Below are 23,642 nucleotides of genomic sequence, written 5' to 3' on the forward strand. Positions count from 1 at the left end.
CACACACAGACAGACACACACACACACACACTGACACACACACACACACTGACACACACACACAGACACACACACAGACACACACACAGACACACAGAGACAGACACACACACACTGACACACACACAGACACACATAGACACACACACAGACACACACACACAGACACACACAGACACACACACACGGGCACACACAGACACACACACTGACACACACACACTGACAAAAAGACAAAGATCCCCCATATAGCCTTGACAGACTGTAGGAGCAAGTGCTGTTAGCGAGCACCTATGAAGGCCGGAACGGTACACGAGGGGGTGGGTGGCCAGCACCACGCCCGACCGCCTTTGTCTCCCTAGTGGCAATGTTTACACACCACACCAGGTACTCATTTGAGGCTGAGTCGACCTAGGGGAGGCCCGGGACCGGTTCAGATAATCGTCACTGGTGTTGGCCGTGAGCGGGAATCGAACCCGGGTCGGCAGGTTCATAACGCAGCGTAGCGCTAACCGCTACACTATCGCTCCCCATAACACTGACACACACACAGACACACATAGACACACACACAGACAGACACACACACACAGACACACACACACGGGCACACTTAGTGCCCGTGTGTGTGTGGTGTTGGGTGTGGCGATGCATACCATTCTCACCCTAGCTGCCAACTCCCCCGCTCACCACCCCCCCACCCACCACACCCCCCACTCACCACACCCCCCACCCACCACACCCCCCACTCACCACACCCCCCACCCACCACACCCCCCACCCACCACACCCCCCACTCACCACACCCCCCACCCACCACACCCCCCACCCACCACACCCCCCACTCACCACACCCCCCACCCACCACACCCCCCACTCACCACACCCCCCACCCACCACACCCCCCACTCACCACACCCCCCACCCACCACACCCCCCACCCACCACACCCCCCACTCACCACACCCCCCACTCACCACACCCCCCACTCACCACACCCCCCACCCACCACACCCCCCACTCACCACACCCTCCACTCACCCCCCCCACTCACCACACCCCCATCCTCACCACACCCCCCTGCACACACCCACACACACACAGACACGAACACACTCTAACACACACACAGACACACACAGACACACACACATAGACACACACACAGACATACACACACACAGACAGACACACACACACACACTGACACACACACACAGACACGAACACACTCTAACACTGACAACAACAACAACCGCCATTCGCCACTAAGTGGCGGTGACGTCACCACGACGCTCGTGCCAGGCCACGTGCACCCTGAGGCCGCCACGTGGAGTGTCGAACGCCCGCCGCTGGCCAGGAGGTCACGGGGGCAGACCCAGCAGGTGCCACGGGTCGACTGACTGAGATGACTGGCTGATGCACCACCTGTGCCCCCTACTGTGCCAACCTGCTGTGCTTCAGCCACTCGGCGCTCCGCTCGTTGTTGTGAGCGTCGCTCCTCCGCCCTCCGTTGTTGTTGGAGGGCGACTGCCTCCAACTGCCCAGTAGCCTCAAGGTGCACCTAGCCTGGCACTAGCCCAGTAGCGTCCTTCACGAGCCTCCTCCACAGAGGCCGATCTTGACACCACTGGTACCGGTCATCGGCAAGTCCACTCAGCTCCACGTCCTCCTGTACCACATCACTCCATCTCTTCTCTAGCCCGTGCCGCGCCCGCTTAGCCCCCTCGATCCGGCCTAACAAAAGCTGTTTCGGCATGCGGTGGCTGGGCATGCGGGCTACATGACCCAGCCATCGCAGCCTTGCCCGCCGGAGGAGCTCACCGATGGGACCTTGCCCAGACACACACACACAGGTACACACACACAGACACAGGTACACACACACAGACACACACAGACACGCACACACAGGTAGACACACACACAGACACACACACACAGACACAGACAGATACAGCCAGACACACACACACAGATACACACAGCCAGACACGCACACAGACACACAGACACACACACAGACACACAGACACACACACAGACACACAGACACACACACACAGACACACACACATAGGGTGAGGTGTGGTGAGTGGGGGGGTGGTAAGTGGGGGTGTGGTGAGTGGGGTGTGGTGAGTGGGGGGTGTGGTGAGTGGGGGGTGGAGAGTGGGGGGTGGTGAGTGGGGGTGTGGTGAGTGGGGGGTGGAGAGTGTGGGGTGGTGAGTGGGGGGTGGAGAGTGGGGGGTGGTGAGTGGGGGTGTGGTGAGTGGGGGGTGTGGTGAGTGGGGTGTGGTGAGTGGGGTGTGGTGAGTGGGGTGTGGTGAGTGGGGGTGTGGTGAGTGGGGGGTGGTGAGTGGGGTGTGGTGAGTGGGGTGTGGTGAGTGGGGGTGTGGTGAGTGGGGGGTGGTGAGTGGGGGGTGAGTGGGGGTGTGGTGAGTGGGGGGTGGTGAGTGGGGGGTGTGGTGAGTGGGGGGTGGTGAGTGGGGGGTGGTGAGTGGGGTGTGGTGAGTGGGGTGTGGTGAGTGGGGGGTGTGGTGAGTGGGGTGTGGTGAGTGGGGGTGTGGTGAGTGGGGGGTGGTGAGTGGGGGGTGGTGAGTGGGGGTGTGGTGAGTGGGGGGTGGTGAGTGGGGGGTGGTGAGTGGGGGGTGGTGAGTGGGGGGTGGTGAGTGGGGGGTGTGGTGAGTGGGGGGTGTGGTGATTGGAGGTGTGGTGAGTGGGGGTGTGGTGAGTGGGGGGTGGTGAGTGGGGGGTGGTGAGTGGGGGGTGGTGAGTGGGGGGTGGTGAGTGGGGGGTGGTGAGTGGGGGGTGGTGAGTGGGGTGTGGTGAGTGGGGGTGTGGTGAGTGGGGGGTTGTGAGTGGGGTGTGGTGAGTGGGGGTGTGGTGAGTGGGGGTGTGGTGAGTGGGGGGTGGTGAGTGGGGGTGTGGTGAGTGGGGGGTGGTGAGTGGGGGGTGAGTGGGGGTGTGGTGAGTGGGGGGTGGTGAGTGAGTGTGTGGTGAGTGGGGTGTGGTGAGTGGGGTGTGGTGAGTGGGGTGTGTGGTGAGTGGGGGGGTGGTAAGTGGGGGTGTGGTGAGTGGGGTGTGGTGAGTGGGGGGTGTGGTGAGTGGGGTGTGGTGAGTGGGGGGTGTGGTGAGTGGGGTGTGGTGAGTGGGGGTGTGGTGAGTGGGGTGTGGTGAGTGGGGTGTGGTGAGTGGGGTGTGGTGAGTGGGGGGTGTGGTGAGTGGGGGGTGGAGAGTGGGGGGTGGTGAGTGGGGGTGTGGTGAGTGGGGGGTGTGGTGAGTGGGGGGTGGAGAGTGGGGGGTGGTGAGTGGGGTGTGGTGAGTGGGGTGTGGTGAGTGGGGTGTGGTGAGTGGGGGGTGGTGAGTAGGGGGTGAGTGGGGGTGTGGTGAGTGGGGGGTGGTGAGTGGGGGGTGTGGTGAGTGGGGGGTGGTGAGTGGGGGGTGGTGAGTGGGGTGTGGTGAGTGGGGTGTGGTGAGTGGGGGGTGTGGTGAGTGGGGGGTGGTGAGTGGGGGGTGGTGAGTGGGGGTGTGGTGAGTGGGGGGTGGTGAGTGGGGGTGTGGTGAGTGGGGGGTGGTGAGTGGGGGGTGGTGAGTGGGGGGTGGTGAGTGGGGGGTGGTGAGTGGGGGGTGTGGTGAGTGGGGGGTGTGGTGATTGGAGGTGTGGTGAGTGGGGGTGTGGTGAGTGGGGGGTGGTGAGTGGGGGGTGGTGAGTGGGGGGTGGTGAGTGGGGGGTGGTGAGTGGGGGGTGTGGTGATTGGAGGTGTGGTGAGTGGGGGGTGGTGAGTGGGGTGTGGTGAGTGGGGTGTGGTGAGTGGGGGGTGGTGAGTGGGGGTGTGGTGAGTGGGGGGTGGTGAGTGGGGGGTGGTGAGTGGGGGTGTGGTGAGTGGGGGGTGGTGAGTGGGGGGTGAGTGGGGGTGTGGTGAGTGGGGGGTGGTGAGTGAGTGTGTGGTGAGTGGGGGGTGGTGAGTGGGGGGTGGTGAGTGGGGGGTGGTGAGTGGGGGGTGTGGTGAGTGGGGGGTGTGGTGATTGGAGGTGTGGTGAGTGGGGGTGTGGTGAGTGGGGTGTGGTGAGTGTGTGGTGAGTGGGGGTGTGGTGAGTGGGGGGTGGTGAGTGGGGGGTGGTGAGTGGGGGGTGGTGAGTGGGGGGTGTGGTGAGTGGGGGGTGGTGAGTGGGGGGTGTGGTGAGTGGGGGGTGGTGAGTGGCGTGTGGTGAGTGGGGGGTGGTGAGTGGGGGGTGGTGAGTGGGGGGTGTGGTGAGTGGGGGGTTGTGAGTGGGGTGTGGTGAGTGGGGGTGTGGTGAGTGGGGGGTGGTGAGTGGGGGGTGGTGAGTGTGGGGTGAGTGGAGGTGTGGTGAGTGGGGGTGTGGTGAGTGTGTGGTGAGTGTGTGGTGTGGTGAGTGTGTGGTGTGGTGAGTGGGGTGTGGTGAGTGTGTGGTGAGTGTGTGGTGTGGTGAGTGTGTGGTGTGGTGAGTGGGGTGTGGTGAGTGGGGGGTGGTGAGTGGGGAGTAGTGAGTGGGGGTGTGGTGAGTGGGGGGTGGTGAGTGGGGGGTGTGGTGAGTGGGGGGTGGTGAGTGGGGGTGTGGTGAGTGGGGGGTGTGGTGAGTGGGGGTGTGGTGAGTGGGGGGTGTGGTGAGTGGGGGGTGGTGATTGGAGGTGTGGTGAGTGGGGGTGTGGTGAGTGGGGGGGTGTGTGTCTGTGTGTGTGTTTCTGTGCGTGTGTGTCTGTGTGTATCTGTGTGTGTGTTTGTGTGTGTGTCTGTGTGTGTGTTTCTGTGCGTGTGTGTCTGTGCGTGTCTGTGTGTGTTTGTGTGTCTGTGTGTGTATGTGTGTGTGTCTGTGTGTGTCTGTCTGTCTGTGTGTTTGTGTCTGTGTGTAACAACTAAGCTTGTGCCGGAGACCCCGGGGGGCCAGGCGTCTATGACGTCTCCTGGCCAAACCCCAATTGGCGGAGCCAGGAGATTGAATTTCTACCCTCGGGGCTCCTCCAGAAACAACGAAAAGCCACTACGGGTGGCCACGTGGAATGTTCGAACGGTCACTGCAGATGAGAGGCTGCTACTCCTCTGTCGGGAGCTGGACCGATACCGCCTGGATCTCTGTGGCATTCAGGAGGTCCGGTGGACCGGTTCTGGCTCCTGCCACCATGAGGGGTGGACAGTCCTCTACTCGGGGCAGCAGACTGCCAAACAACAGGGTGTGGCTCTTCTTTTGAACAAAATAATGAAGGGGGCGTGGGAGCGTGGCGGTGAGGTGTGGGAAGCTGTAAGCCCCAGGCTACTTTGGGCTCGCCTTCCCATCAACCAGAGTCGAGGAGTGGTGATCGTGGTTACTTATGCCCCCACCGAAGACGAACATCCGTGGAGGGATGCAGGCAAAGCCGATGAGTCAGATGCCTTCTATGACCTCCTGTCAGAGGTGCTGGCTAAAGTGGCCCCTCGGGATAGAGTCATCTTGTTGGGTGACTTCAATGCCCGAGTTGGTCATGATGCTGGCACCTGGTCTGGAGTGATTGGAGGACATTGGCCAGATCAGCTCAATAACAACGGTAGGAGGCTGCTAGATTTTTGTGCAGCCCATGGGCTTGTAATTACCAACACGCTGTTCCGGCATCGGCGCAATCCACACAACATCATGGATGCATGCCGGGTCCAAGCAAGAACATCTGCTGGACTACATAGTGATGGACCAGCGGATGCGAGCCCATGTCCTTGACACCAGGACCTACCGTGGAGCTGATCTGCCCTCTGACCATCAACTAGTCATCTTTAAGATGCGCCTGCCATTCTTCCACTCCGGTGGTGGGTGTACACCCAGGACCCCATTCCAACCTAAAGTGGCCTGGTCTCAGTTATCTGATGAAAGTTGCAAGCGAGAATTTAATCATCGCTTGCGGCTGGGGTTGGCATCGTCCCCCACTCCTCCTGATGTCGAGGGAAAATGGGCTAGGTTTAGGACTGTGATTCATGCAGCTGCAATGGCTGCTTTGGGTACACGGTCCAGACCTCCCCAGAGACCCTGGCTGACAGAGGAGGTGTTCAGGATGGTTGAGAAAAAGCGACAGGCCCACTGTCATCGGCTACAGAATCCCACATCAGAGAATGAGGAGGCTTACCGCAGCCTTCGCTCGGAGGTTCGGAGAGCCGTGAGGTGCTGCAAGGATGGGTGGTGGTCGCGGGTTGCTGAGGAGATGGAGTCTGCCTCAGTGGCCCGTGATCACAAATCTTTATTTAACTCCATCAAAAAGTAACCTGCAGCGCCACACCTATTACCATCATTAGGGGAAAAAACGGTGATCCAATCTCCAACCCCCACGAACAGGTTTGCAGATTTGCTGAGCACATTTCTGCGCGGTCCTGGGGGAGAGAAAATCCCTCAGGCAGGAAAACATCGTGGCACAAAGTGAGGATGACCCTGCTGAGGCTGCGGTGCCTCAAATATTGGAAGAAGTCACCCCCTGTGAGTGGCTGGCTGAAGTGCCATCTGTTGAAGAAGTATTAAAGGCGATCCGGAGTCTGAGACCAGGAAAGGCAGCAGGCAGAGATGATCTCCCAAGCGAAATGCTGAGGGAGGGTGGCGTTTGTGCACAGGCTGCCCTATATGACATCATAACAACAGTCTGGACCACTGGACGGGTTCCGCAGGATTGGAAGGATGCCCTGGTGGTCCCCCTCTTTAATAAGGGGGACCGCACAGACTGTAACAACTACAGGGGCATCTCGCTCCTCAGTGTGCCGGGAAAGGTCCTGGCAAGGATTATTCAGCATCGCCTTGCCAGGCACGCTGAGGAGAGGCTTGCGGAGCCCCAATGCAGTTTCAGGAAAGGGCGGTCCTGCACAGATGCCATATTTTATGTCCGTCTGCTACAGCAGAGGTGAAGGGAATTCCAGCAAGACCTACATCTCTGCTTTATTGACCTGGTCAAGGCCTATGATACCATCAGTAGGCCTGGGCTCTGGGTTGTTCTTCGTGCTTTTGGAGTACCTGACCATCTGCTCACGATCATTAAGGACCTTCATGATGGTGAGTGGGCCCAGGTAAAACTACGTGGCCGGGAGTCAGAGCCATTCCCTGTACACCTTGGCGTGCGACAGGGATGTCCTCTGGCTCCCACATCATTTAACATCTATTTTGACCACGTAGTTCGTGAAGCCTTCAATAGCTGTACCGGGGGAATCTCCATATGGTACAGATATAATGAGAGGCTGATCGATGCCCGGGTGCAGTCAAGGGATGGCTCCCTATTGCTCAACCACGTTGTGTATGCCGATGATTTGGTAATAGCTGCTCATTCAGAGGAGGAGTTGGAGACGCTGCTGCTGAGACTGGAGCGTGCCACTAAGAGATGGGGCCTTACCATCAGCCCCACCAAAACTAAGCACCTGCCAAGGTATTTTGTACCATCAGACACTCCACCCCCACAACTCCCAATCGGTGATGGGGCAGTTGTGGAGAGAGTGGAGCGTTTCCCATACCTGGGCAGTGTGCTTATGACCAGCACCAGTTTAACAGCAGAGGTCTCAGTCCGAATCAGTCGAGCGGCAATATCTTTTCATCCGTTGCGTAACGCTGTGTGGAAGCTACCTGGTCTGTCGCTCTGCACTAAGCTTCAGGTCTTCTCGGCCACGGTCATTCCCTCCCTTCTCTACGCTTGCGAAACGTGGACCCCCCTAATGGAGCATCTTCGCCGGTTAGAAACATTTAGGCTGGCCTGCCTACTATCCATCCTGGGTTTACCAGACTGGATTGTGTGAGGAGCTCACAAATCCTTGAAAGATCTGGGCAAGGTCTCATCGGTGAGCTCCTCCGGCGGGCAAGGCTGCGTTGGCTGGGTCATGTAGCCCGCATGCCCAGCCGCCGCATGCCGAAACAGCTTTTGTTTGGCCGGATTGAGGGGGCTAAGCGGGCGCGGCACGGGCTAGAGAAGAGATGGAGTGATGTGGTACAGGAGGACGTAGAGCTGAGTGGACTTGCCGATGACTGGTACCAGCGGTGTCAAGATCGGCCTCTGTGGAGGAGGCTCGTGAAGGACGCTGCTACTGGGCAGCTGGAGGTAGTCGCCCTCCAACAACAACGGAGGGCGGAGGAGCGACGCTCACAACAACTAGCGGAGCGCCTGGTGGCTAAAGCACAGCAGGTTGGCACAGTAGGGGGCACAGGTGGTGCATCAGCCAGTCATCTCAGTCATCTCAGTCAGTCGACCCGTGGCACCTGGGTCTGCCCCGTGACCTCCTGCCAGCGGGTGTTCGACACTTCACGTGGCCTCAAGGTGCACATGGCCTGGCACAATCGTCGTGGTGACGTCACCGCCACTTAGTGGCGAATGGCGGTTGTTGTTGTTGTGTCTTTGTCTGTGTGTGTCATCGTCTGCCGCCGGATTCCGTCAACCACCTTTGACAAGTCCATGGCAAATTTATCTGCCCACCACACTATACACTACACTATACACTACTACACTATACACTACCCTATACACTACTACACTATACACTACCCTATACACTACTATACACTACATTATACACTACACTATACACTACCCTATACACTACATTATACACTACTACACTATACACTACACTATACACTACTATACTATACACTACTACACTATACACTACTACACTATACACTACACTATACACTACTACACTATACACTACACTATACACTACCCTATACACTACTATACACTACACTATACACTACCCTATACACTACACTATGCACTACACTATACACTACACTATACACTACACTACTATACACTACACTATACACTACTATACACTACACTATACACTACTACAATATACACTACTATACACTACACTATACACTACACTATACACTACACTATACACTACTATACACTACACTATACACTACACTATACACTACACTATACACTACACTATACACTACTAAACACTACACTGATATACACTACTATACACTACACTATACACTTTCGACATATAATCAATTACAATCCACGCATCATTATTATTAAATGCAAATATAAATGAAACCGCATCACGGCTTCCACCTCCACCGCCTCTCTCCGCCACCCACAAGACTTATAAATCGGATTATTTTTTTTATTAATCACGTAAAGGATCTCTCACTTTCAATCAATAATCAATAACAATCAACGCATCAATATTATTAAATGCAAATAGCAATGAAACCGCATCACGGCTTCCACCTACACCGTCTCTCCCCGGCACCCACAAGACTTATAAATCGGATGATTTTTTTAGATTTTTTTTTATTAATCACGTAAAGGAATTCTCACTTTCAATCAATAATCAATAACAATCAACGCATCATTATTATTATTATTGACATTTAAATGCAAATGTAAATGAAACCGCATCACGGCTTCCACCTCCACCGCCTCTCTCCGCCACCCACAAGACTTATACATCGGGTTATTTTTTTTATTAATCACGTAAAGGAACTCTCACTTTCAATCAATAATCAATAACAATCAACGCATCAATATTATTATTGACATATAAATGAAACCGCATCACGGCTTCCACCTACGCCGTATCCCTCCGCGTCTTCGCCTTCGCGAATAAAAAAAATGTTTGTGTCTCCATGCGCGCAGCGACAAAATAGTTCCACCACCACCACCACCACCCCAGCCCTCCTCAGACGTCGCTATCGCTTAAGAACATTAAAATTCTAAAAAAAAAAGAGTAAAACGTAGAGACATCCCGCGTTAACGTTCTTCACAAGGAGACCGCCACCGGGCGGACCATACGAATATTCGATTAGTAGTTAACGATAAATAACTAAAAAATATATATTTTTTAAAAACGTCGCAACGCTCCGGGGCCTACTCGCTCTTTCCCCGCGAAGCCTAGCGCCTTGCCTAGCGAGCCCCCAGCCGCCGAGGTAGGTCGCACGCTCGGGTACGCGCGCTCGGTTAGGGTACGCGCGCTCGGTTAGGGTACGCGCGCTCGGTCGAGTCGAGTACACGTTGCTTGTACGACAAAATAAACGACAAGAGGGACGTCGCGGCGTTTCGAGGCCTACCCGCTCGTTTCCGCGAAGCCTAGCGCCTTGCCTAGCGGTCCCCCGCCGCCGAGGTGGAGTGCACACACAGTCAGAGTACACACACTCAGAGTACACACAGTCAGAGTACACACACTCAGAGTACACACACTCAGAGTACACACACTCAGAGTACACACACTCAGAGTATACACACTCATTACACACTCATTACACACACTCAGAGTACACAGTCAGTACACACAGAGTACACACACTCAGAGTACACACACTCAGAGTACACACACTCAGAGTACACACACCTCAGAGTACACACACCTCAGAGTACACACACTCAGAGTACACACAGTCAGAGTACACACAGTCAGAGTACACACAGTCAGAGTACACACACTCAGAGTACACACACTCAGAGTACACACAGTCAGAGTACACACACTCAGAGTACACACACTCAGAGTACACTCAGAGTACGCACACAGTCAGAGTACGCACACAGTCAGAGTACGCACACAGTCAGAGTACGCACACAGTCAGAGTACGCACACAGTCAGAGTACGCACAGTCAGAGTACACACAGTCAGAGTACACACAGTCAGAGTACACACAGTCAGAGTACACACACTCAGAGTACACACACACAGAGTACGCACACACAGAGTACGCACACTCAGAGTACACACACTCAGAGTACACACACTCAGAGTACACACACTCAGAGTACACACACTCAGAGTACACATACTCAGAGTACACACACTCAGTAGAGTTGAGTACGCGTGCTTGTACAACAAAATAAATAAATAACAACATCATCGCCTCACGTTGCAGCGTTCGAGGCCTACCCGCTCGTCCCGCGAAGCCTAGCGCCTTGCCTAGTGAGCCCCGCCGCCGAAGTCGAGGGCACACACTCAGTACACACTCGGTAGGGTACACACACTCAGAGTACACACACTCAGTACACACACTCAGAGTACACACACACACACTCAGTAGAGTTGAGTACGCGTGCTTGTACAACAAAATAAATAATAAACATCATCGCCTCACGTTTGCAGCGTTCGAGGCCTACCCGCTCGTCCCGCGAAGCCTAGCGCCTTGCCTAGCGGTCCCCCACCGCCGAGGTCGAGGGACAACACACTCAGTACACACACTCAGTAGTGTCTACACCTTCAGTACACACACTCAGTACACACACTCAGAGTACACACACTCAGTACACACACTCAGTACACACACTCAGTAGAGTTGAGTACGCGTGCTTGTACAACAAAATAAATAAATAACAACATAATCGCCTCACGTTTGCAGCGTTCGAGGCCTACCCGCTCGTCCCGCGAAGCCTAGCCCCTTGCCTAGCGGTCCCCCGCCGCCGAGGTCGGCGACGATGGCCTCCGCCGGGGTTATAGACTTCAGGGACCCCCAGGCGGGAGTGGATGGCGGCGGCGTTGGCGGCGTTGGCGGCGGCGTCGGCGGCGAGGAGCCCAAGAAGTTGACGCGAGAGGACTGGAGGAAGAAGAAGGAGCTCGAGGAGCAGCGGAAACTCGGGAACGCTCCTGCCGAGGTGGACGAGGAGGGAAGGTGAGGGTGGTGGTGGTGGGGGTGACGGTGGTGGTGGTGGTGGTGATGATGGTGGTGGTGTGGGTGGTGGTGGTGGTGGTGAGGGTGGTGGTGGTGGTGGTGGTGAGGGTGGTGGTGGTGGTGGTGGGGGTGGTGGTGGTGGTGGTGGTGGGGGTGGTGGGGGTGGTGGGGGTGGTGGTGGTGAGGGTGGTGGTGGTGAGGGTGGTGGTGGTGGTGGTGGTTGTGATGGTGGTGGTGGTGGTGAAGGTGGTGGTGGTGGGGGTGGTGATGGCGGTGGTGGTGGTGGTGAGGGTGGTGGTAGTGGGGGTGATGGTGGTGGTGGTGAGGGTGGTGGTGGTGGTGGTGAGGGTGGTGGTGGTGGTGGTTGTGATGGTGGTGGTGGTGGTGAAGGTGGTGGTGGTGGTGGTGGGGGTGGTGATGGCGGTGGTGGTGGTGGTGAGGGTGGTGGTGGTGGTGAGGGTGGTGGTGGTGAGGGTGGTGAGGGTGGTGGTAGTGGGGGTGGTGATGGTGGTGGTGAGGGTGGTGGGGGTGGTGGTGGTGATGGTGGTGGGGGTGGTGGTGGTGGTGGTGGTTGGGGTGACTCCCTCTGTAGTGTAGTGTAGTCACTATAGTGTAGTGTAGACACACTGTAGTGTAGTGTAGTCACTGTAGTGTAGTGTAGTCACTGTAGTGTAGTGTAGTCACACTGTAGTGTAGTGTAGTCTCACTGTAGTGTAGTGTAGTCACTGTAGTGTAGTGTAGACACACTGTAGTGTAGTGTAGTCACACTGTAGTGTAGTGTAGTCACTGTAGTGTAGTGTAGACACACTGTAGTGTAGTGTAGTCACACTGTAGTGTAGTGTAGTCACACTGTAGTGTAGTGTAGTCACACTGTAGTGTAGTGTAGTCACTGTAGTGTAGTGTAGTCACACTGTAGTGTAGTGTAGTCACACTGTAGTGTAGTGTAGTCACTGTAGTATAGTGTAGTCACACTGTAGTGTAGTGTAGTCACACTGTAGTGTAGTGTAGTCACACTGTAGTGTAGTGTAGTCACACTGTAGTGTAGTGTAGTCACTGTAGTGTAGTGTAGTCACACTGTAGTGTAGTGTAGTCACTGTAGTACAGTGTAGTCACACTGTAGTGTAGTGTAGACACACTGTAGTGTAGTGTAGTCACACTGTAGTGTAGTGTAGTCACTGTAGTGTAGTGTAGTCACACTGTAGTGTAGTGTAGTCACACTGTAGTGTAGTCACACTGTAGTGTAGTGTAGACACACTGTAGTGTAGTGTAGACACACTGTAGTGTAGTGTAGTCACACTGTAGTGTAGTGTAGTCACACTGTAGTGTAGTGTAGACACACTGTAGTGTAGTGTAGTCACACTGTAGTGTAGTGTAGTCACACTGTAGTGTAGTGTAGTCACACTGTAGTGTAGTGTAGTCACACTGTAGTGTAGTGTAGACACACTGTAGTGTAGTGTAGTCACACGGTAGTGTAGTGTAGTCACTGTAGTGTAGTGTAGTCACACTGTAGTGTAGTGTAGTCACACTGTAGTGTAGTGTAGTCACACTGTAGTGTAGTGTAGACACACTGTAGTGTAGTGTAGACACACTGTAGTGTAGTGTAGTCACACTGTAGTGTAGTGTAGTCACACTGTAGTGTAGTGTAGTCACACTGTAGTGTAGTGTAGTCACACTGTAGTGTAGTGTAGTCACACTGTAGTGTAGTGTAGTCACACTGTAGTGTAGTGTAGTCACACTGTAGTGTAGTGTAGTCACACTGTAGTGTAGTGTAGTCACACTGTAGTGTAGTGTAGTCACACTGTAGTGTAGTGTAGTCACTGTAGTGTAGTGTAGTCACTGTAGTGTAGTGTAGTCACTGTAGTGTAGTGTAGACACACTGTAGTGTAGTGTAGTCACTGTAGTGTAGTCACACTGTAGTGTAGTGTAGACACACTGTAGTGTAGTGTAGTCACACTGTAGTATAGTGTAGTCACACTGTAGTATAGTGTAGTCACACTGTAGTGTAGTGTAGTCACTGTAGTGTAGTGTAGTCACACTGTAGTGTAGTGTAGTCACACTGTAGTGTAGTGTAGTCACACTGTAGTGTAGTGTAGTCACACTGTAGTGTAGTCACACTGTAGTGTAGTGTAGTCACTGTAGTGTAGTGTAGTCACTGTAGTGTAGTGTAGTCACACTGTAGTGTAGTGTAGTCACTGTAGTGTAGTGTAGTCACTGTAGTGTAGTGTAGTCACACTGTAGTGTAGTGTAGTCACTGTAGTGTAGTGTAGACACACTGTAGTGTAGTGTAGTCACACTGTAGTGTAGTGTAGTCACACTGTAGTGTAGTGTAGTCACAGTGTAGTGTAGTCACACTGTAGTGTAGTGTAGTCACTGTAGTGTAGTGTAGTCACACTGTGGTGTAGTGTAGACACACTGTAGTGTAGTGTAGACACACTGTAGTGTAGTGTAGTCACTGTAGTGTAGTGTAGACACACTGTAGTGTAGTGTAGTCACACTGTAGTGTAGTGTAGACACACTGTAGTGTAGTCACTGTAGTGTAGTGTAGTCACACTGTAGTGTAGTGTAGTCACACTGTAGTGTAGTGTAGTCACACTGTAGTGTAGTGTAGTCACACTGTAGTGTAGTGTAGTCACTGTAGTGTAGTGTAGACACACTGTAGTGTAGTGTAGTCACACTGTAGTGTAGTGTAGTCACACTGTAGTGTAGTGTAGTCATTGTAGTGTAGTGTAGTCACACTGTAGTGTAGTGTAGTCACTGTAGTGTAGTGGTCTACAGGAGGTCGTGGGTTCCATCCCTGACAGCTGAGAGATGTTGACTACCTCGCTCGGTCTACAGGAGGTCGTGGGTTCTATCCCTGACAGCTGAGAGATGTTGACTACCTCGCCAGGTCTACAGGAGGTCGTGGGTTCCATCCCTGACAGCTGAGAGATGTTGACTACCTCGCCCGGTCTACAGGAGGTCGTGGGTTCCATCCCTGACAGCTGAGAGATGTTGACTACCTCGCCTGGTCTACAGGAGGTCGTGGGTTCCATCCCTGACAGCTGAGAGATGTTGACTACCTCGCCCGGTGTACAGGAGGTCGTGGGTTCCATCCCTGACAGCTGAGAGATGTTGACTACCTCGCCTGGTCTACAGGAGGTCGTGGGTTCCATCCCTGACAGCTGAGAGATGTTGACTACCTCGCCTGGTATACAGAAGGTCGTGGGTTCCATCCCTGACAGCTGAGAGATGTTGACTACCTCGCCTGGTATACAGGAGGTCGTGGGTTCCATCCCTGAAAGCTGAGAGATGTTGACTACCTCGCTAGGTCTACAGGAGGTCGTGGGTTCCATCCCTGACAGCTGAGGGATGTTGACTACCTCGCCTGGTCTACAGGAGGTCGTGGGTTCCATCCCTGACAGGTGAGAGATGTTGACTACCTCGCCTGGTCTATAGGAGGTCGTGGGTTCCATCCCTGACAGCTGAGAGATGTTGACTACCTCGCCTGGTATACAGGAGGTCGTGGGTTCCATCCCTGACAGCTGAGAGATGTTGACTACCTCGCCTGGTCTACAGGAGGTCGTGGGTTCCATCCCTGACAGCTGAGAGATGTTGGCTACCTCGCCTGGTCTACAGGAGGTCGTGGGTTCCATCCCTGACAGCTGAGAGATGTTGACTACCTCGCCTGGTCTACAGGAGGTCGTGGGTTCTATCCCTGACAGCTGCGAGATGTTGACTACCTCGCCTGGTATACAGGAGGTCGTGGGTTCCATCCCTGACAGCTGAGAGATGTTGACTACCTCGCCTGGTCTACAGGAGGTCGTGGGTTCCATCCCTGACAGCTGAGAGATGTTGACTACCTCGCCCGGTCTACAGGAGGTCGTGGGTTCCATCCCTGACAGCTGAGAGATGTTGACTACCTCGCCAGGTCTACAGGAGGTTGTGGGTTCCATCCCTGACAGCTGAGAGATGTTGACTACCTCGCCTTGTATACAGAAGGTCGTGGGTTACATCCCTGACAGCTGAGAGATGTTGACTACTTCGCCTGGTCTACAGGAGGTCGTGGGTTCCATCCCTGACAGCTGAGAGATGTCGACTACCTCGCCTGGTCTACAGGAGGTCGTGGGTTCCATCCCTGACAGCTGAGAGATGTTGACTACCTCGCCTGGTCTACAGGAGGTCGTGGGTTCCATCCCTGACAGCTGAGAGATGTTGACTACCTCGCCTGGTCTACAGGAGGTCGTGGGTTCCATCCCTGACAGCTGAGAGATGTTGACTACCTCGCCCGGTCTACAGGAGGTCGTGGGTTCCATCCCTGACAGCTGAGAGATGTTGACTACCTCGCCAGGTCTACAGGAGGTCGTGGGTTCCATCCCTGACAGCTGAGAGATGTTGACTACCTCGCCCGGTCTACAGGAGGTCGTGGGTTCCATCCCTGACAGCTGAGAGATGTTGACTACCTCGCCCGGTCTACAGGAGGTCGTGGGTTCCATCCCTGACAGCTGAGAGATGTTGACTACCTCGCCTGGTCTACAGGAGGTCGTGGGTTCCATCCCTGACAGCTGAGAGATGTTGACTACCTCGCCCGGTATACAGGAGGTCGTGGGTTCCATCCCTGACAGCTGAGAGATGTTGACTACCTCGCCAGGTCTACAGGAGGTCGTGGGTTCCATCCCTGACAGCTGAGAGATGTTGACTACCTCGCCTGGTATACAGGAGGTCGTGGGTTCCATCCCTGACAGCTGAGAGATGTTGACTACCTCGCCTGGTCTACAGGAGGTCGTGGGTTCCATCCCTGACAGCTGAGAGATGTTGACTACCTCGCCTGGTATACAGAAGGTCGTGGGTTCCATCCCTGACAGCTGAGAGATGTTGACTACCTCGCCTGGTATACAGGAGGTCGTGGGTTCCATCCCTGAAAGCTGAGAGATGTTGACTACCTCGCTAGGTCTACAGGAGGTCGTGGGTTCCATCCCTGACAGCTGAGGGATGTTGACTACCTCGCCTGGTCTACAGGAGGTCGTGGGTTCCATCCCTGACAGGTGAGAGATGTTGACTACCTCGCCTGGTCTACAGGAGGTCGTGGGTTCCATCCCTGACAGCTGAGAGATGTTGACTACCTCGCCTGGTCTATAGGAGGTCGTGGGTTCCATCCCTGACAGCTGAGAGATGTTGACTACCTCGCCTGGTATACAGGAGGTCGTGGGTTCCATCCCTGACAGCTGAGAGATGTTGACTACCTCGCCTGGTCTACAGGAGGTCGTGGGTTCTATCCCTGACAGCTGCGAGATGTTGACTACCTCGCCTGGTATACAGGAGGTCGTGGGTTCCATCCCTGACAGCTGAGAGATGTTGACTACCTCGCCTGGTCTACAGGAGGTCGTGGGTTCCATCCCTGACAGCTGAGAGATGTTGACTACCTCGCCTGGTATACAGGAGGTCGTGGGTTCCATCCCGGACCCTAACACCACAGCGGAGATGTTGACTACCTCGCCTGGAACACAGGAGGTCGTGGATTTGACCCTGACCCTACAGTGGCTTGGGAGATGTTGACTACCTCGCCTGTTCTACAGGAGGTCGTGGGTTTTGACCCTGACCCTACAGTGGCTTGGGAGATGTTGACTACCTCGCCTGGTCTACAGGAGGTCGTGGGTTTTGACCCTGACGATGCCTGCTGCTGCCGCTGCTGCTGCTGTGTTTGTGGAGTGTCCGTCTCTCGTTCTGACCCTGTGCCCCCACATGGACGTCTCCCCCCTCTCTCCGCGTCTCCCCCTACAGAGACATCAACCCGCACATCCCCCAGTACATCTCGTCCGTGCCTTGGTACGTGGACCCCAGCAAGAGGCCGACCCTCAAGCACCAGAGGCCCCAGCCGGAGAGGCAGTACGAGTTCACGGACTGTAGTCAATGGTTCCACAGAGGCGTCAATACCGTGAGTTGATCGCTCGCTCGCTCGTTCACTCGCTCGCTCATTCACTCACTCGCTCACTCACGCACTCACTCACTCACCCACCCACTCACTCACCCACTCACACACCCATTCGCTCACCCACCCGCTCACCCACTCACCCGCTCACCCACCCACTCACTCACTCACCCACTCACTCACTCACTCACTCACCCACCCACTCACTCACTCACTCACCCACCCACTCACCCACCCACTCACCCACTCACTCACTCACTCACCCACCCACTCACCCACCCACCCACTCACCCACTCACCCATTCACTCACCCACTCACTCACTCACCCACTCATTCACCCACCCACTCACTCACCCACCCACCCACTCACCCACTCACCCACCCACCCACCCACTCACCCACCCACTCACCCACCCACCCACGCACTCACTCACTTGCTCACTCACCCTCTGACTGACTCACCCACTCACTCACTGACTCACTCACCCACCCACCCACCCACTCACTCACCCACCCACCCACCCACTCACCCACTCACTCACTCACCCACCCACCCACTCACCCACTTACTCACTCACTCACCCACTCACCCACCCACCCACCCACTCACTCACTCACCCACTCACTCACTCACTCACCCACCCACCCACCCACTCACCCACCCACTCACCCACTCACTCACTCACCCACCCACTCACTCACCCACTCACTCACTCACCCACTCACTCACCCACTCACTCACTCACTCACCCACTCACCCACTCACCCACTCACTCACCCACTCACCCACTCACTCACCCACCCACCCACTCACCCACTCACTCACCCACTCACTCACTCACCCACCCACCCACTCACTCACTCACCCACTCACTCACCCACCCACTCACTCACCCACTCACTCACGCACTCATCCACTCACTCACCGACTCACTCACCCACCCACTCACCCACTCACCCACCCACTCACCCACCCACTCACTCACCCACTCACTCACTCACCCACCCACCCACCCACTCACCCACCCACCCACTCACTCACTCACTCACCCACTCACTCACCCACTCACTCACCGACTCACTCACTCACTCACCCACTCACTCACCCACTCACTCACTCACCCACCCACTCACTCACTCACCCACTTACCCACCCACTCACTCACTCACCCACCCACCCACTCACCCACTCACTCACCCACTCACCCACTCACTCACCCACCCACTCACTCACCCACTCACTCACCCACCCACCCACTCACTCACCCACTCACTCACTCACTCACCCACTCACTCACTCACCCACTCACTAACTCACCCACTCACCCACCCACCCACTCACCCACTCACTCACCCACTCACTCACCCACTCACTCACCCACCCACCTGCTCAGGAACAATGGTGAGCGAGTGGAGGTGCAATTGCTATTATCTGGGTCTTTCCCTAGGTCAACTCGGCCTTAAAAATGAGTCCCATGTGCTGTGGTGTGAGGTAGTGAACGTCGCCAGCACTGGGGGAGAGACAAAGGCGGCCGGGCGTGGTGGTGGTGCTGGTAGCCACCCACCCCCTCTGTGTGTGTAGCCACAGTGCCGGTAGCCTTCATAGACACTGCTGCTGCTGCTAACAGCACTTGCCCCTATAGCACTGTTAGAGGCAACCTGGGGGAGCTTTGTCTATGTCTCAGCACTTGCCCCTACAGCACTGTTAGAGGCTACCTGGGGGAGCTTTGTCTGTGTCTCAGCACTTGCCCCTACAGCCCTGCTAGAGGCTACCTGGGGGAGCTTTGTCTGTGTCTCAGCACTTGCCCCTACAGCACTGTTAGAGGCTACCTGGGGGAGCTTTGTCTGTGTCTCAGCACTTGCCCCTACAGCCCTGCTAGAGGCTACCTGGGGGAGCTTTGTCTGTGTCTCAGCACTTGCCCCTACAGCCCTGCTAGAGGCTACCTGGGGGAGCTTTGTTTGTGTCTCAGCACTTGCCCCTACAGCCCTGCTAGAGGCTACCTGGGGGAGCTTTGTCTGTGTGTGTGTAACAGCACTTGCCCCTACAGCCCTTCTAGAGGCTACCTGGGGGAACTTGTCTGTGTCTCAGCACTTGCCCCTACAGCCCCGTGTGAGGCTACCTGGGGGAGCTTTGTCTGTGTCTCAGCACTTGCCCCTACAGCCCTGCTAGAGGCTACCTGGGGGAGCTTTGTCTGTGTCTCAGCACTTGCCCCTACAGCCCTGCTAGAGGCTACCTGGGGGACCTTTGTCTCTGTGTCTCAGCACTTGCCCCTACAGCCCTGCTAGAGGCTACCTGGGGGAGTTTTGTCTGTGTCTCAGCACTTGCCCCTACAGCCCTGCCAGGGGCTACCTGGGGGAGCTTTGTCTGTGTCTCAGCACTTGCCCCTATAGCCCTGCTAGAGGCTACCTGGGGGAGCTTTGTCTGTGTCTCAGCACTTGCCCCTACAGCCCTGCTAGAGGCTACCTGGGGGAGCTTTGTCTGTGTGTGTACACAGCACTTGCCCCTACAGCACTGCTAGAGGCTACCTGGGGGAGCTTTGTCTGTGTCTCAGCACTTGCCCCTACAGCCCTGCTAGAGGCTACCTGGAGGACCTTTGTCTCTGTGTCTCAGCACTTGCCCCTACAGCCCTGCTAGAGGCTACCTGGGGGAGCTTTGTCTGTGTCTCAGCACTTGCCCCTACAGCCCTGCTAGAGGCTACCTGGGGGAGCTTTGTCTGTGTCTCAGCACTTGCCCCTACAGCCCTGCTAGAGGCTACCTGGGGGAGCTTTGCATGTGTCTGAGCACTTGCCCCTACAGCACTGCTAGAGGCTACCTGGGGGAGCTTTGTCTGTGTCTTAGCACTTGCTCCTACAGCCCTGCTAGAGGCTACCTGGGGGAGCTTTGTGTGTCTCAGCACTTGCCCCTACAGCCCCCTGCTAGAGGCTACCTGGGGTAGCTTTGTCTGTGTCTCAGCACTTGCCCCTACAGCCCTGCTAGAGGCTACCTGGGGGAGCTTTGTCTGTGTCTCAGCACTTGCCCCGACACCCCGCGTGAGCTACTTGGGGGAGCTTTGTCTGTGTCTCAGCACTTGCCCCGACACCCTGCGTGAGCTACCTGGGGGAGCTTCGTCTGTGTCTCAGCACTTGCCCCTACAGCCCTGCTAGAGGCTACCTGGGGGAGCTTTGTCTGTGTTTCAGCACTTGCCCCTACAGCCCTGCCAGAGGCTACCTGGGGGAGCTTTGCCTCTGTTGCTCGCTGCTCTCGGCACTTGCCCCGACACCCTGCGTGAGCTACCTGGGGGAGCTTTGTCTGTGTCTCAGCACTTGCCCCTACAGCCCTGCCAGAGGCTACCTGGGGGAGCTTTGTCTGTGTCTCAGCACTTGCCCCTACAGCCCTGCCAGAGGCTACCTGGGGGAGCTTTGTCTGTGTCTCAGCACTTGCCCCTACAGCCCTGCCAGAGGCTACCTGGGGGAGCTGTAGCTGTGTCTCAGCACTTGCCCCTACAGCCCTGCTAGAGGCTACCTGTGGGAGCTTTGTCTGTGTCTCGGCACTTGCCCCGACACCCCGCGTGAGCTACCTGGGGGAGCTTTGTCTGTGTCTCGGCACTTGCCCCTACAGCCCTGCCAGAGGCTACCTGGGGGAGCTTTGTCTGTGTCTCAGCACTTGCCCCTACAGCCCTGCCAGAGACTACCTGGGGGAGCTTTGTCTGTGTCTCAGCACTTGCCCCTACAGCCCTGCTAGAGGCTACCTGGGGGAACTTTGTCTGTGTCTCAGCACTTGCCCCTACAGCCCTACTAGAGGCTACCTGGGGAGCTTTGCCTCTGTTGCTCGCTGCTAACAGCACTTGCCCCTACAGCACTGCTAGAGGCTACCTGGGGGAGCTTTGTCTGTGTCTCAGCACTTGCCCCGACACCCTGCTAGAGGCTACCTGGGGGAGCTTTGTCTGTGTCTCAGCACTTGCCCCTACAGCCCTGCTAGAGGCTACCTGGGGGAGCTTTGTCCGTGTCTCAGCACTTGCCCCGACACCCCGTGTGAGCTACCTGGGGGAGCTTTGTCTGTGTCTCAGCACTTGCCCCTACAGCCCTGCTAGAGGCTACCTGGGGGAGCTTTGTCCGTGTCTCAGCACTTGCCCCTACAGCCCTGCTAGAGGCTACCTGGGGGAGCTGTGTCTCAGCACTTGCCCCGACACCCCGCGTGAGCTACCTGGGGACCTTTGCCCTTGTGTGGAACCTCCGCAGCAATCGGTCGCCACCAAGTTTCGCAAGGGAGCCTGCGGCAACTGCGGCGCCACCACTCACAAAAAGAAAGACTGCATGGAGGTTGGTGGGTGGGTGGGTTGGTGGGTGGGTGGGTGGGTTGGTGGGTGGGTGGGTTGGTGGGTGGGTGGGTTGGTGGGTGGGTGGGTTGGTGGGTGGGTGGGTGCGTGGGTGGGTTGGTTTGTTGGGGGGTGGGTTGGTGGGTGGGTGGGTTGGTTGGTAGGTGGGTGGGTTGGTTGGTAGGTGGGTGGTTGGGGTGGGTTGGTGTGTGCGTGGGTGGGTGGGTTGGTGGGTGGGTGGGTTGGTGGGTGGGTTGGTGGGTGGGCGGGTTGGTGGGTGGGCGGGTTGGTGGGTGAACGGGTTGGTGGGTGGGCGAGGGAGCGGGTGGGCGAGGGAGCGAGTGAGTGAGTGAGTGGGTGAGTGGCTGAGTGAGTGGCTGAGTGAGTGGCTGAGTGAGTGAGTGGCTGAGTGAGTGAGTGGCTGAGTGAGTGGCTGAGTGAGTGAGTGGCTGAGTGAGTGGCTGAGTGGATGAGTGAGTGAGTGGCTGAGTGAGTGAGTGGCTGAGTGAGTGAGTGGCTGAGTGAGTGAGTGGCTGAGTGAGTGGCTGAGTGAGTGAGTGGCTAAGTGAGTGAGTGGCTGAGTGAGTGACTGAGTGACTGAGTGTCTGAGTGAGTGGCTGAGTGAGTGAGTGGCTGAGTGAGTGAGTGGCTGAGTGAGTGAGTGACTGAGTGAGTGTCTGAGTGAGTGACTGAGTGAGTGAGTGGCTGAGTGAGTGAGTGTCTGAGTGAGTGGCTGAGTGAGTGAGTGGCTAAGTGAGTGAGTGACTGAGTGAGTGAGTGAGTGGCTGAGTGAGTGGCTGAGTGAGTTAGTGGCTGAGTGGCTGAGTGAGTGACTGAGTGGCTGAGTGAGTGGCTGAGTGACTGAGTGAGTGAGTGAATGACTGAGTGACTGAGTGAGTGACTGAGTGAGTGAGTGAGTGACTGAGTGAGTGAATGGCTGAGTGAGTGAGTGGCTGAGTGAGTGTCTGAGTGAGTGACTGAGTGAGTGAGTGGCTGAGTGAGTGAGTGACTGAGTGAGTGAATGGCTGAGTGAGTGAGTGGCTGAGTGAGTGACTGAGTGAGTGAGTGGCTGAGTGAGTGAGTGGCTGAGTGAGTGAGTGACTGAGTGAGTGCCACTCCCCCCGCGGCAGCGCCCTCGCCGTGTGGGTGCCCAGCACACCGGTGCCGACATCGCCCCCGACGAGTTTGCCCAGCCGACTCTCGCCTTCGACTTTGACGGCAAACGCGACCGCTGGAACGGCTACGACCCCTCGGAGCACTCGCGCATCGTGCACGAGTACGCCAAGATCGACTCGGTGAGGCTCGCTCACCAACTCGCTCACCAACTCGCTCACCAGCTCGCTCGCTCACCAACTCACTCACCAACTCGCTCACCAACTCGCTCACCAACTCGCTCGCTCACCAACTCGCTCACCAACTCGCTCACCAGCTCGCTCACCAACTCGCTCACCAACTCACTCACCAACTCGCGCATCGTGCACGAGTACGCCAAGATCGACTCGGTGAGGCTCGCTCACCAGCTCACTCACCAACTCGCTCACCAGCTCGCTCACCAACTCGCTCACCAACTCGCTCGCTCACCAACTCGCTCACCAACTCACTCACCAGCTCACTCACCAACTCACTCACCAACTCGCTCACCAACTCGGTCACCAACTCGCTCACCAACTCGCTCACCAACTCGCTCACCAGCTCGCTCGCTCACCAACTCGCTCACCAGCTCGCTCACCAACTCGCTCACCAACTCGCTCACCAACTCGCTCACCAACTCACTCGCTCACCAACTCGCTCATCAACTCACTCACCAACTCGCTCACCAACTCACTCACCAACTCACTCA

General features: G+C 56.2%; 1 protein-coding gene across 3 annotated transcripts in view; it reads left to right on the plus strand.

The window, feature by feature from the left end:
* Positions 1-9,607: 9,607 nt before the first annotated feature.
* The window catches only part of SLU7 (spliceosome associated SLU7), a 73,777-nt gene continuing 59,742 nt past the window's right edge, over positions 9,608-23,642 (plus strand). Inside the window, exons 1-6 of one of the 3 annotated variants that reach the window (XM_076057654.1) lie at positions 10,006-10,094; positions 11,079-11,144; positions 11,332-11,601; positions 17,359-17,512; positions 21,726-21,806; positions 22,933-23,097. In XM_076057654.1, coding sequence (XP_075913769.1) covers positions 11,408-11,601; positions 17,359-17,512; positions 21,726-21,806; positions 22,933-23,097 — 594 coding nt within the window. In that variant the 5' untranslated portion in view covers positions 10,006-10,094; positions 11,079-11,144; positions 11,332-11,407. The other 2 variants (XM_076057652.1, XM_076057653.1) reach the window with 2 other exon arrangements.

Source organism: Petromyzon marinus, chromosome 83 (genome assembly GCF_048934315.1).
Source record: "Petromyzon marinus isolate PM22_M1 ecotype Great Lakes invasive population chromosome 83, UKy_Petmar_22M1.pri1.0, whole genome shotgun sequence".
Classification (NCBI taxonomy): Eukaryota; Metazoa; Chordata; class Hyperoartia; order Petromyzontiformes; family Petromyzontidae; genus Petromyzon; species Petromyzon marinus.